The 12,767-nt window shown below is 42.1% G+C and overlaps 1 protein-coding gene across 4 annotated transcripts in view; it reads right to left on the bottom strand.

Annotated features, from left to right (window-relative positions):
• Positions 1–3,165: 3,165 nt before the first annotated feature.
• The window catches only part of elmo1 (engulfment and cell motility 1 (ced-12 homolog, C. elegans)), a 100,414-nt gene continuing 90,812 nt past the window's right edge, over positions 3,166–12,767 (bottom strand). For 2 of the 4 annotated variants that reach the window (XM_031729284.2, XM_031729288.2), the window contains 5 exons: positions 12,282–12,394; positions 8,610–8,717; positions 8,160–8,242; positions 5,894–5,971; positions 3,166–4,770 (listed from right to left, as the gene is read on the bottom strand). In XM_031729284.2, the coding sequence (XP_031585144.1) occupies positions 4,570–4,770; positions 5,894–5,971; positions 8,160–8,242; positions 8,610–8,717; positions 12,282–12,394 (583 nt within the window). In that variant the 3' untranslated portion in view covers positions 3,166–4,569. The remainder of the gene's footprint in view (positions 4,771–5,893; positions 5,972–8,159; positions 8,243–8,609; positions 8,718–12,281; positions 12,395–12,767) is intronic. The other 2 variants (XM_031729285.2, XM_031729286.2) reach the window with 1 other exon arrangement.

The raw sequence follows: 12,767 nt of genomic DNA, 5'->3' as shown, positions 1-12,767 counted from the left end.
TTCTATACAACCAAATTTGGATTTAGCTCATATTCATTCCTCATCTGTTGCACCTCAGGAAGGCATGCAGAAGCCTTATTAAATCACCTACCCTCTGGCACCGGAAAGTGGAGTGTTTGATTACTTGAACATGGAAAATAGAAAAGACTGAACTAACCCAGTTAAAATTTATACAGGGAGACATATTACAAGGTGGGCATGCACAAAATCCGAGGCCATCAAGTTGCTGTCATTATGAATATTTGGGATTGTAGGACGGCGTGAGGTTTGTCAGTGTTAAGATTTGATTTGTGAACCGTCTGTCACACTTAACTTGAACTGATTTTAAGTTTTGGGTTTTGGTATTCCTTTAATGAGTAGCTACTAGATATTCACAAAGAACATCAGGTCTACTGAGTAATCCACTCTACCAGACTGGCTGTTCTCACATACACAGCACAGCGTCCCCTCGCAGGAATGGAGCCATTTAACTGTGACAGTTCAAATAACTGCATGCTGCGCGTGAGTGAGAGACACTGTGACTGAAACGAAGGCTGGGTGGGAGGCAAGAGGTAGAATATTTTCTTCCTCGCTTAAGAGAGTGAGAGACAGATGCTGTTAGGCACAGACTTACATTTCTAATGAGCACAGGGCATCAGTATCCATTAGTGTGAGAACAATCTTCGCCTAAAGATGGAGCTCGGTGGAGGTTCCTTGGCCGGGTGGCAGATAGAGCCGTCAAGCAGGAAATGGTGTCACACACTAAGGAGTAGGGAGCCGCCATGACCTGCGTGTTGGGAAATAAACATCCTGTGACACAGCCAGGCATGTAATGGGAAAACCCAAGCACCAAAACCAGGGACGTATACACAAAAGGCAAACTGAGATTAATATTGAGTTTAAAAACAAAAGCTGGTGCTTAGTAGTTCACGAGTTTCACTGATATTTTTTTCATAAATCTTTTAAGGATTTTCCAATGACTGCTCTGAAAGTAGTAATATTATAAGTTTGGAATTCATGTAATGTGTCACTAACAAAAGTTGAACTATTTAGCTGTGAAATAAAATATTAACTTTGAAAATTGCATTTTCTGCCGACTTCCACACAGAACTCTATTTCAAAGTAAAAGGGCAGATTCATAAAGATGAAATATTGCTTTAATAAAGGCGACATTCTCTGTGAGAGAAATACCGGCTCTGAAAGTGGCACAACATAAAATGCCACATTTTTGGTTGCTTTGAATGGAGCTGTAACAGCTTCTGGACAGACGGAGATGAACCTGCGGTCTCTGCAGGAGGCCTGTGAGGTGGGATGGTGGAGAAACTCTATTACTCACCATGACAATTCCCACCCACCTGAATGCAAGGTGTGTGCTGTTTATGAATTGCTGTACAGAAGCTGAACGTTTTTATTTAGATTGCATTATTTGGTTATTTTTAGCTGAATTTTTATTCTTAGTCAAGGTGATCCCACAATGCTTCACTAACAATGGGGAGACCAATCCATGACTGATATATTTCCATTCTGTTTTTATCCAGATTTGCTTTTACTGCATTGGCAGAGTGATTCTTATGTTAAAAAACAAAGCAGGTATTTTAGAGATGGTACTGAATGGTGGATCTAAATCTGATGGTACTTTTCTGTGTCCATTCCATCAGTTTTGACAGAATCACCAACACCATTGGCTGACATACAGCTGTGTACTTATTTTCCATGATTTGAACCAAAAAATACAAGTGCCACTGATTTTCAGTCCAGTTGTTCTATAATTTGGCATACCTCAGCCTTTTCCTCCCGTTTTCCTTCCTTAAGAATGATTCCTTGACAGCCACCTTTCCATTGAGACCATTTCAGGTTGGGGCTTCAGTGAACCGCTGATGGATCAACTGAAGGGACAGATGCATCTCTTGGGTCCTGTGTCAGGGCTTTTCACTATTTCTTAAGGACATGACTTTCAGATACTATTCATATGCTCTAGATATTTTTTTCTTCTTCTTTCGTCCTTGACTTGTTCAGTTTCCTCACATTTTAAAGGACACACTGCACACCATGCCAGGAGATCCCAAGCTTGTAGTTAATTGTGCAAAAATACAATTTTATGCATTATCTTTGGTTAGATTCAACTAAAAAAAAAAATGGGAAAAAAATATTCTGCTTCTAATAAAATGCATAGAGAAATTTAGGCTTAAATGGGTTCATTGTTAAGTTGTCTGTTATGTGTCGACACAACACTGGCTGAGTTAGGTGCTTTTTTCTAATGCTTGAGTGATAAGTCACTATAAAGCGGCTTCAAAAACAAACCAAAACATCACTTTCAAAAATTTCAGGTACAAAGGACTGGACTGAAAAGGAGTGAAAAAGTAGCCAATGACCAAAGAAGGTCTTTAAACCTTTGCTCAAGACCACTTTAATTGCTAGAGAGTCTGACAAAAATCTTGAAAAGTTTGGTGGCATTTGAAATGAAGGACTCGATCTATACTGCGGAAGCTTGTCAGGGTCAACGAAAGGTTCGTAAGGATATCAAGATGCGAGTCTGACTGTTTTTAGAAACTGAGGATTTAACCAAGACATCTGCAGACCGAGTTGCACTGGAGAAAAAAACCCTGGTTAACTCAAGAACCAAGGAAGGACTGAGGTAAACACACTGGAAAACACCCACTTAACTTAGTTCCAATATGTCTGGTCCAGACAAGTTGGTTTGGCGAAATCTTGTATCACATATCCATGTAGAAGAGCCCAGAAGAACCCTGGTGCTGGATCTGGGTTTATCAAGCAAACTTTAAAGTTTAAAGCCAAGAATAATTTAGGACCGTATTGTGATACTTCATCAAAGTCTGGTAACTTCTCTTAAAATGGTTTTGCATTCGTGTAGCTTTGTTTGACATTGATGATCTTAAAGTCAGTGTCCAGATGCAGACTGACACAAAACTCCTTCACACGCCTGTGAATTGAATCCTGTGCCAACATGCGATTTGATCAGATAATATCGAAGTGCTTTCATTTGTGTTATAGTTAATCTTGTTTTATCTGTTCCATTAAAAACAGATTGCCTCCAGGACCGTTACCTATTAATTATAGCGATGTGTCTTTCTTTGTTAAAAGGAAAAATTACTATTACTGCTTTTCATCACGAATCATGTCTTGGACCCTTGCGGTTGTGCTTTGTGAATGAAGAGAGGCACAGTGTAAACTGGTTACAGTTCTTAAACCTTTAATGTAAACAGCAGTTTTGAGGGGCTTTGAAAAAAATCCTAAAGAAAAAAAAAACAATCTGAAGGCATTAAATAGGAAGGGGGAGGGGGGAATATATAAATCATACTTAGAAATAACAACCACGATCTGCTTTTAAATTAAAAAAATACATAAACTCTCAATTTTGTGGCCATATGGTCCTGAACATACACAAAAAATGTCAACTTCCCTTGATCAAATACTAACTTACATTTTGCAATACTAACTACCTGGCACTTTCACAATTTTTGTTCTTTTTCGTTTTTCTAAAGGAAAATCACTAAATCATAGTTATTTTACAAATGATAAACGAAACAAAAAAAAAAGCTAAAATATTGCTTAGGAATGTTGTGTACAGCAGTCTTTACAACGAGAGACCCAAACGAGCGAGAGACAAGTGTGTGTTTGAGCGCGTGTTGCACAATGGTGGCGCTTTTACAGTTGTTCTATGGCAAAGCCACTGTGTAGGTGTGTACAATAAGCAATAAGCAGTGGTGGGATAATTACATTTATATTTCAAAAAGAGGCTTTTTACTGTAGTACAGTGCCTGGATTTCAAGGATTGACTTTTTCTAACAGTCTCTATTACATGTGAAGCAGGGCAGAGTAGACAGACGATGCTATTTTTTCTCTTTCTGTTTTAAAAAGTATTCATCTCAAAAGGTAATTCAGCCTCTTGGGAAACACTTAGCTGCCACAATTGTCCTACTGTAAGTGGGAATGTGACAGGAAATACTACTGGGAAGTTGACGCCCCCCGCCCCGCCCGATCGTCCTTCCCTGCTCCTAAATCACACAACCACCATTCTTGATCCCTATAGCCTTCACCCCTCCTGAAAAAAGCCCTGAGGAAAAATAATAACATGAACATAAAGGAAGGACAATCCAATGGAATTTCTAAGCTTTTTGTCCACAATATTCTTGAAGCAAAATGACAGTGAGCGCCGCAGCCAAGAAGAAGAAAAGGGGGAATGTTTTCAAACACCAGACACTGGAGGAGAGTGAAGAAGAAGAAGGAGGAGGAGGAGACGTGGGGCGACCAACGACAGGCCAAACAAACACTTCCTGGTTTCTCTTCTCCATGGCAACGTGATGACTCTGCATCGACCCCCAAGTCCCTCAAGTGCAAACAGTTAATGTTAATACGCACCATCTTCTCCCTTATAAACGTCTAGCAAGAAGCAAGAGGGAAATAGTTCAAGAAATCCTTTTTTTTTCTTTCAATCACAGTTCATTTTTTTATATTATATGGTTTTTTTTATTATTTATTCTTGTTCCAGTTTATAAGAAAAGGGGACCGGTCCAGTGAATACAGTGGGTTTAGGGTTTGTTTCGGGTTCGGGCTTGTGGGGTCGTACAGCTAGTTACAGTCGTAAACAAAGTCATAGTTGCTAGGCTCTTTGGGAATCGGGGGCGGGGCCTCTGGAATCTGGATGTTCTCTAGATCCAAGAGGCGAAGCTTCATCTCCATAGAGAGCAGGGTGTCCATGTCAGATTTGGTGTATTCGCTGGTCATCTCCTTACCCAGGAGGGCATTCAGACCATCTGTCCACACACAATACTGCGGAGAGACGGGCAGAGGCACATTAATTATAATTTTCATAAGAATGGTTAAAAAAAAAAAGTACGGCACAAAGAACAAAACCTCTAAAATCTACTCTACAAAACAGAGAAAACACCTTCAAAAAAGGGCAAAAAGTTTCTACATTCCTCAGTGAAAGCTTTCAGGCATTACACCTTTGTTTACGGTGAGTTATATTTGGCCCCAATCTATAAAAAACCACCAACATTGCAATTCTATTTGCCACATTCCCCAAGGATTATCAGTTATTTATACGTAGAGCTGTCTTAAAGTCTTTTGGGGCAAACTAAAATTAAGTCAAGTAAACTGGGTCGAGTCATTGTCAAGTCAGAAGTCCAAATAAAGTTCATTGCAAGCTAATGGCAAACAGGCTGGTGTACTAAGAACCCTCATTGTTTCATCTGCACCATTTAAACAGTTCTGTTATGCTTTACATGTCACAAAACAAGTTTATTTTCACTTTACCTACACGGGCATAACAGCAAGAACAAAGCTAAACAAATGAAGATGAAAAGCAGGCACAAAAACAGGAATATATGCCGCATATATGGCACCAGATAGGTATGCCTATATGATGTATAATGCTGGACTTTATGTTTGGAAATGGCGTTATAAACCTTCCCAGACTGATAGGTAGCAATGATTGCTTCTCTAAGATGACACTCTGTTAACACACCTGAATGCTCCAGACCAGCAAACTCCCAAAACTTCTGCTTTTAGAGGGATCGTCACACTTACTGATGATCAGTTAATCAGCTGTATTCAATTAGCAGCACCTGGCTGCTCTTAGAGTGTACTTATTTTTATCTTCTATATCCCACATATCGACAATCATTGGATGATACAAACCACTCTTTTGTTGATAAAACTTAGGAAAAAAAAGCAATAAAATCATGTTGAAGGGTCCTAATTTTTATGACATAAGCCTGACATACAGCTTTGGTCTTTATACTTGTTTTTCGATGAAATTATATCTGTGAATAAAGCCATCTCTCCACTAAGTGTCAGCTCTACACCTGCATAAACCATGCATAGGGTCTCTATGCGTAATCCCACACGTTCATTCTGTGTGACACTGTCAACAACTGCAGGGTCAGCTTACCTCATGCTTGTCAGGAGCGATAAAATTTAAGTATTCGTCCGACTCGTAGAGGACAGAGAAGGCCAGCTCTAACACCTCCTGCAGAGAGGACAGAGTGAAAAGCAGAGGGAGAATGTGAGGCGGAGAAAATGGTGCAAAGACCGAGCGAGAGTGGAGGAGGTGGGACGGAGAGAGGTAGAAGCAAAAAAGAAAAGAAGAAGAAATACCAGGTGAGATTTACAGTACAATGCTGCCATACTAGCGCGATCCTGCTCTCCTCCACGTCCCATCACCATCTGTTATATCAGCTGCACATTGGGATATATGTAGGGCTCTTTTTATATTAGCTATTGTAAAATAACAGTAGGGGCTGCGGATCGGAGACAAAAAAGACAAATTCACTTCGGTCTCTTTTATGAAATTAACTGGACGGAGAAGGAGGACAATGTAGTGACAGAGCCAGATTTGTAGATGTATGCAAGTAATTTATCTGTGTGAAATTAGCGTCTGGTTTTACGAAGCCAGTAGGGGATTACTCAGTCAGAGGCTGAGCCTCGAGCCGGGGAGAGCTTAAAAGAATCTGTGGTCAGATTTGACTCAGAGAGGAAAAAAAAAACAAAGTAGTGCTGAGAGTAATTCTCTCTACTCTGTGCAGCTGCTTTAAGCTGCACACTCACACAGTGAGCATCTAAAAGGGCAGTCGTTACTATATTTACCCACTTACTTCAATGCGTTAGCTACTTATAGGTAAAGAACCTGTTATAATTACTTAACTCAAAGAACAGCTGATGGAGTGTGACTGGTTTTTGGGTACTGTAGATCAAGTTCTTCCTGAGGGTGTCCGTGCACTTCATGAAACAGTTGTTGAGCGTTTCAGCGGTAAGCAGGAAATGAGTGTTATACCCACATTAAACGAACAACATTGTTAGTTTTTCCAGGTTTATGACCTCAAAGCTAATTCCTCTCTTTTTTGGTGCAATTAAAAGACAGATCGTGTTCATTTGTTACTGCTCTGCTTTTCTTTTTATGAACTTATTAAGTGCATGCACATTTTACTGGTGCTGCAGTCTTTTTGGTAATGGGTTAATTTAATGTCCTCTTTCCCACAATATATTTTTTTAAAATAATAAATGTGCACTTGCTTTTTAGATGATGATGATTTTTTTGCCCACATAAACTGGTCCCATTATAAATTGCTGGAACATTATGGAAATACAGCATGCAATCATCCATACTTGTCATATATCCTCCAATCATTTGTGTGATGCTGTAACGTAAAGCTGTAAAGGCGCGATTCCGGAATGAGACGGATGACGGAGCACAGACGACAGGCGTCCCTTTTACTGCAATCATAATAACAGCTAAAGCAGGTGTCAGAAATGAGGGAAATATGGCATCCACGTTAGAGACACGTGGAAGCGCTTACGACATATCTGGAGGAATTTGGGAGATAATATGGAAACACTTCGCACTTCTCTATTCTTCCAGTGTCCCACAAACGGTGCACTGCCTGCTCTGCTCCCAAGTCTGTAGAGGTGACTTTGGCTGGTCTTCTAACAGTGAGTAATGAAATGTGCTTATGTTCTCATTCACAAGGCTGGGACAGGCCTGCTAGACAGCCCACAGACCCCCCTCAGGTCATTCTCCTAGACCTGCGCTTATCGACAAGGTAATAAAAGAGACAAAGCAGAGAGGAGGCGTGCTCCTTTGTCTTCAAGGCTATTTATCCAAGATCCAATATATCGGAGTCCCGTGGGTGGGGGCCGAAGGTTTGCAGAGGAAAAGTACGAACGAGGAAGAGCTGATGTGTACACAGATGCAGACATGATGGCTCTTTCATCCTGGTTGAGGCACCGCAGAGGGCGCGCCCAAACGTTACTATCACACCTTCACAGCGAAGAAAAGATGCCAGCACGTTTTTAGCGCCTTTAGCGTAATTGTCGTCTGTAACTAACGGACTATTCAGTGACTTATTTCTACGCGAGGCCTCTAACGGAGACGTCTCTGTGCAGAGCGCTGAGACGCAAGTTATTGTGTTATTTCCTAAAGCAAAATTATGTAACCGGCGTCCTCGTTATGCAACTCTCGCATCCACAGGAACTCATTCTCTCGCCTGGATACACACCCACCCGCCCACACACATGCACATGTGCACATGCATGTATATGCGCGCGCACACACACACACACACACACACACACACACACACACACACACACACACACACACACACACACACACACACACACACACACACACACACACACACACACACACACACACACACCTTGTTTTGCTTCAGGGCTCCCTTTTCCTTCATGTGAGGACAGTCTTTGCCAGTGATAACAGCTTTGATATCAGCCACAGGCACTGCAGAGAGGACAGAAGTGAGTTTACAACAACAACAACATCATCATCCCCTTGACAACTGTGCTATCCCATATGGGTTCTTGTTTTTTTTTTTCCTTTTTCCTCCAAGTGATTAAAACTTAAAATTTTCCCCAAATCTGTCAGTGTGCAAGGCCCACAAGAAAAACTGATGTTAACACTGTCTGTAAAAAGCCAACTGTTAGTGTCGGTGACTGCTGCTCGTCTCTGAGTTCAGCAAGACACACATTTTTGCAGGAAATAAACATAGAATACTGATAAATATTTTCCTTTGCAAGTCATTGGGAAGGCAGTTAAATAGAAATTGTGCAAAAATACTGTAAAAAAAACTATTAAAGGTTTTACTCACGTTTGTCCTGTAAAGAGTCATGGGGCACCTCGCCCTGAGGGCTCTCTTCCAGATCTCCGTAGTGCAGGACTTTATGATTCGGAGACAGACGGCAGTACCAAAACTTATCTAGAACAAATGATGAGAAAGACAGGAAGACAGAAGGGAGTAAGAAGCAGATTTAGAGGTGTTATGAAATAAGCAGAAGCTGGCAAAGGCATCACACGGGTATGGATTTGCATGACTCATCAACAGCAGAGAAAATTAGCATGGCAAAAAATATGTGTCAAAAAATAAAACAGCCTTGAGGAAAATCCACAGATGGGCAATGATGATCTCTACTAGGCAGGGAGGGAGGGATCTGGACGGGCAACAACAAAACCGGCGGCCTTCATCACCGAACAATGACTCAACAGCAGAAAACACGGTTGATTCAAGATCACAAAAGGACATCCAGGTTTCTTTAACTCTCACTCAAAAGGCTCAAAAGAGCATGAAACCTTAACTGTGACCTGATTAAACAAGTTAAAGTGTATATCGGGTCCTTGGCAGAGACATGGGATCCAAGCTACTTTTCTGTGAAGACTGTGAAGACACTTATAGTGTTTTAATATCAAAAGCTAAGGTTCTCTCTAAAAGGCAATCAAAGCTCACATCCAACATTACAAAGGCTATCAAAGATAAAGCCTCAATTATATCAGCTATATACGACAGCAAAATATTATCTGATTATTTAAAAAAACAGAGAATATGGCCTAAAATTAAGTGAGCAAAAAAAGGCTGCAAGCTGATCTGGATTTACTGTGCATAGGTTGTCACATCATTGTAACCATTAAGAGGACTCTTCAAGTCAAAATCGTGTTGGTGTGTTTTTCTCATGGCCGCTCTCCTGAGCAGTCCTCCAGCAGCATCAGCACCAGTTGTCTCCATCAGCAGCCTCTGCCTCCAGCCTGGTGTTTGTCAGCCGTTATCTGGCAAGGTGGGCATCGAGCTGAGCTGGCAGAAAGCGTGCACAGACTGAGGAGTTCTGCTCGGTGTGTGCACAGTCCAAATCCTAATTGCTGAAAATAGACAGTTGGTGCTGCCAGGCCATTGGTTCGAGTGGCACTGGTCCACAGGGAGCTGATATGAGATCTGCGCAGTGGCTGTGAGGGGATGGGAGGCTCTCAAACTGCTCATCTTAACTGATAGGGTGTGTCTGTGCAGCAGTGTATGCTCGTCTTCTTGCTGTCTTTGATCTGAGACTTATCTCTCGTATCACTCGTAACAATCACAAAGTCAGCAACCAGAACATTGGTGAGCGATAACGTTTAACAGAATTAGGTCAAATTTTAAAGTTTGCTTTTGCTTTAAAGCAGCATTTACACAAAGTACCTGCAGTATCCTGCACTTAAGACGGCACACATAGCACTCTTTCCAACTTTAAAGTGCCATCAAGCTGACCTTTTAAAAAGTGTTTTCCTGTAATGGGCAGCATGGGGAGTAGAGAGAGGATTCAAATGCACTGAAGTCAGCTTAATTAATATTTTATGTCGGGATGAGAGTCTTTGAAATAATCACACAAGAAGCCGTGGAGTGCCGAGGACTGTGTGAGGGGACTGTAAGAGCCCATCTAATTTACTGCATGTATAAAATAAACACTTCCAGCATACAGAGAGTTAATAAAGTAATAACTGGGAAATCTGTCTAAGAAAGGCACCAAAGATAAAGGAAAATTTTGAGTAGTTAAGCATGATCGCTTATATACACCAGCCTTGTAGTGGCATTGCTTCCTTAAGCTTTGCAAGAAGAGGAGCTTCTCACATTTCAATGCATGGATTTGCTGTCAGTACCGCATGAGAACAAAGCCTTAGAGATCTAGATAGAGTGGGAAAACAGATAGGAGCAAGATGTATTAATGAAGGAAGAAGCAAAAAAAGAATGTATAAATTCACACGTGCAGAGGAAGGATACAAAGCAAGCCACAGAGAGACGCTGACGAATGGGGGTGCAGGAGTGTTGTGGATAAACGGCAATCTCCTCAGAGGCGATGTCAGCTACAGCTAGATGACTTGGCTATAGTTAGCGTGCTGTTGCACCAGATTAAAGCCGGTGGAACCCCACAGGCTGGTGTGCTCAATCAGATCCAGCAGGGCTCCAAAATAGCTTTACATATACTCGTGTTCCAAAAGGGTCCAGCGTGCTTTCTTTTTGTATAGGATCCACAAAGGCTGCATGTTCCCAGTTCCACTGAGAAGCTTTCTAGGATCTCTGTGAGTTAATGATGACCATGATATGGTAATATGAGCTCAATCACAGCATGCTGCTCCGGAAAACCTAGACAAGCGTAAATCAGTCGGCCACAAGCGGCGAAGAAGATCAGATACTTAATCCGGCTGACGGTTTCCACCTGAACGTCTGTCCTGAATAATCTTTTTAACTCAATTGTTTTTCTCCCCCACTTCTGTGTTTCTTTTCTCCGTTTCCGTCATCCAGCTATGACAACATCTGGATGACAGCTGCCAAGATGAATGTATCAGTGATCAGGCTTTAAAATGCCAGAATAAATTGGTGCATGGAAGGAAAAAGAGGACGAGGTCTAAACTCAGTCAGTCAGTTTGATTTGCCTTATTGAAAAGTACAGTTCCTGCAGGGTAGCTTCTGACAGCAATGCAATAACAGCGAACCAAAAACCACATCCTAAGCTTGTCACTGGGCTCTTTTTTTAAAAAATTTAATGTATTTGTAGAGGCAAAAGTGGCAGAGAGGGGCTATGGAAAGGTGGGGGGACAGAAGAGTGAAGGGATGAGGCCTCAGGCAGATTAAATCCTCTGTGAGTGAAGAGCGGTATATTATACCTGCTACTCCTCTCTTTCCCGCTTCTCTTATTCCTCTCTGCTTACCTTCTCTCCCGTGGCAGTGAGTGTGAAACGCGATATTAGGTGGAATGATTTGAATGCACTCGTATGCAAGCAGTCTGCCGGATTTTCAATTTTTATTCCTTTTGCTCTCATCTCCATTGTGCCGCTTTAAATGGGAGCGCCCTAATATTTCCTGAACAACACACTCGTGTTATTCTCTAAAGGTAATACACCGCCTTGCCATTTTCACCACATCCTCTGCAGTGTAGAACTGGGGATTATCACAGTCATCTTTCATTCTTTCCACTCAAAGCTTTTCCCTCAAATGTGTCTGAAGAAGAGCAAACAGAAGTGTGTTTACAGGGCTTTTGGCTTCATGCGTCTTTGCATTTGTTAGCGCGCCCTTTCCATGTATGTGCAGGGGCAAAAGGAGACGGAAGACGCCGCGCGTGCACCTCAAGGCAGACACGCGTGTTCCTGCTTTTCTGTATGCAGCGAGGAGAGAGGCAGAGTTTCACTATGTGTCTGCCTCAAAGGCTCGGAGAGCCAGAAAACTTCTGAGCGATCATGACGGCAGATGCACAGCAGTCCACAGCTTCAAAGATTCCCCTCAGATAAAATATCTCCCGTGGTGTTTTCACATGGAAAAGAGAGTAAGGCGATGGAAACGGAGAACAGAAGAAGACAAAGGAGGAAACAGAAGAAGACAAAGGAGGAAACAGAAGCAGATCTTTTGTGGACGCAAGAGGCGTGGCAGTGGATTCTGATGCCTATGACCAAAAGTCAAGTTTGCATGGTTGTAAATTCCTGTTTGCTCCTGTGTGCATGCATGTGTGTGAATGCTTTGCCTCACCTTGCCTCCTGCGACTGCTGATTTTCCTGAAGCAAGTGCCCTCACACAGCCTGTTGAGCCTCTGCTGCTTGATCAGTTCCATGATCTCCGGCTGGATCTTTTCTCTCAGCTCCCTGCCGAAAAACAAGCACACACCCGTGCTTTAAGAGAATTGTTTAAATCCCGTTAACCGCACCCATCCGGTGTGGCGAGCCGGTGACAGCGAAGCCACAAGATTGTTGGAAATGAAACAGAGAGGGCCAAAACACACACACATACACTTTCACAGCAAATATGTCACAGCATCTCGTAAGGTTGGATCAGCGGAAACCTGTGTCTCTGAAGCGTCTGCTCGATTTCCTCTCGTTTATTCATGCAGCTTCATGTATGTGTGTTGTTTCCGTTGCATACGAATGCAGAGCACACAGCACCGGTCAACATGAATTATGTATATCATCTGCCTGAGCGGTGCTGCTCTCCATCATTATTACAGCCGAGTCCTTTCTC

This window comes from Oreochromis aureus, linkage group 22, assembly GCF_013358895.1.
Source record: "Oreochromis aureus strain Israel breed Guangdong linkage group 22, ZZ_aureus, whole genome shotgun sequence".
Classification (NCBI taxonomy): domain Eukaryota; kingdom Metazoa; phylum Chordata; class Actinopteri; order Cichliformes; family Cichlidae; genus Oreochromis; species Oreochromis aureus.
This window is presented reverse-complemented; position numbering and strand designations above follow the sequence as displayed.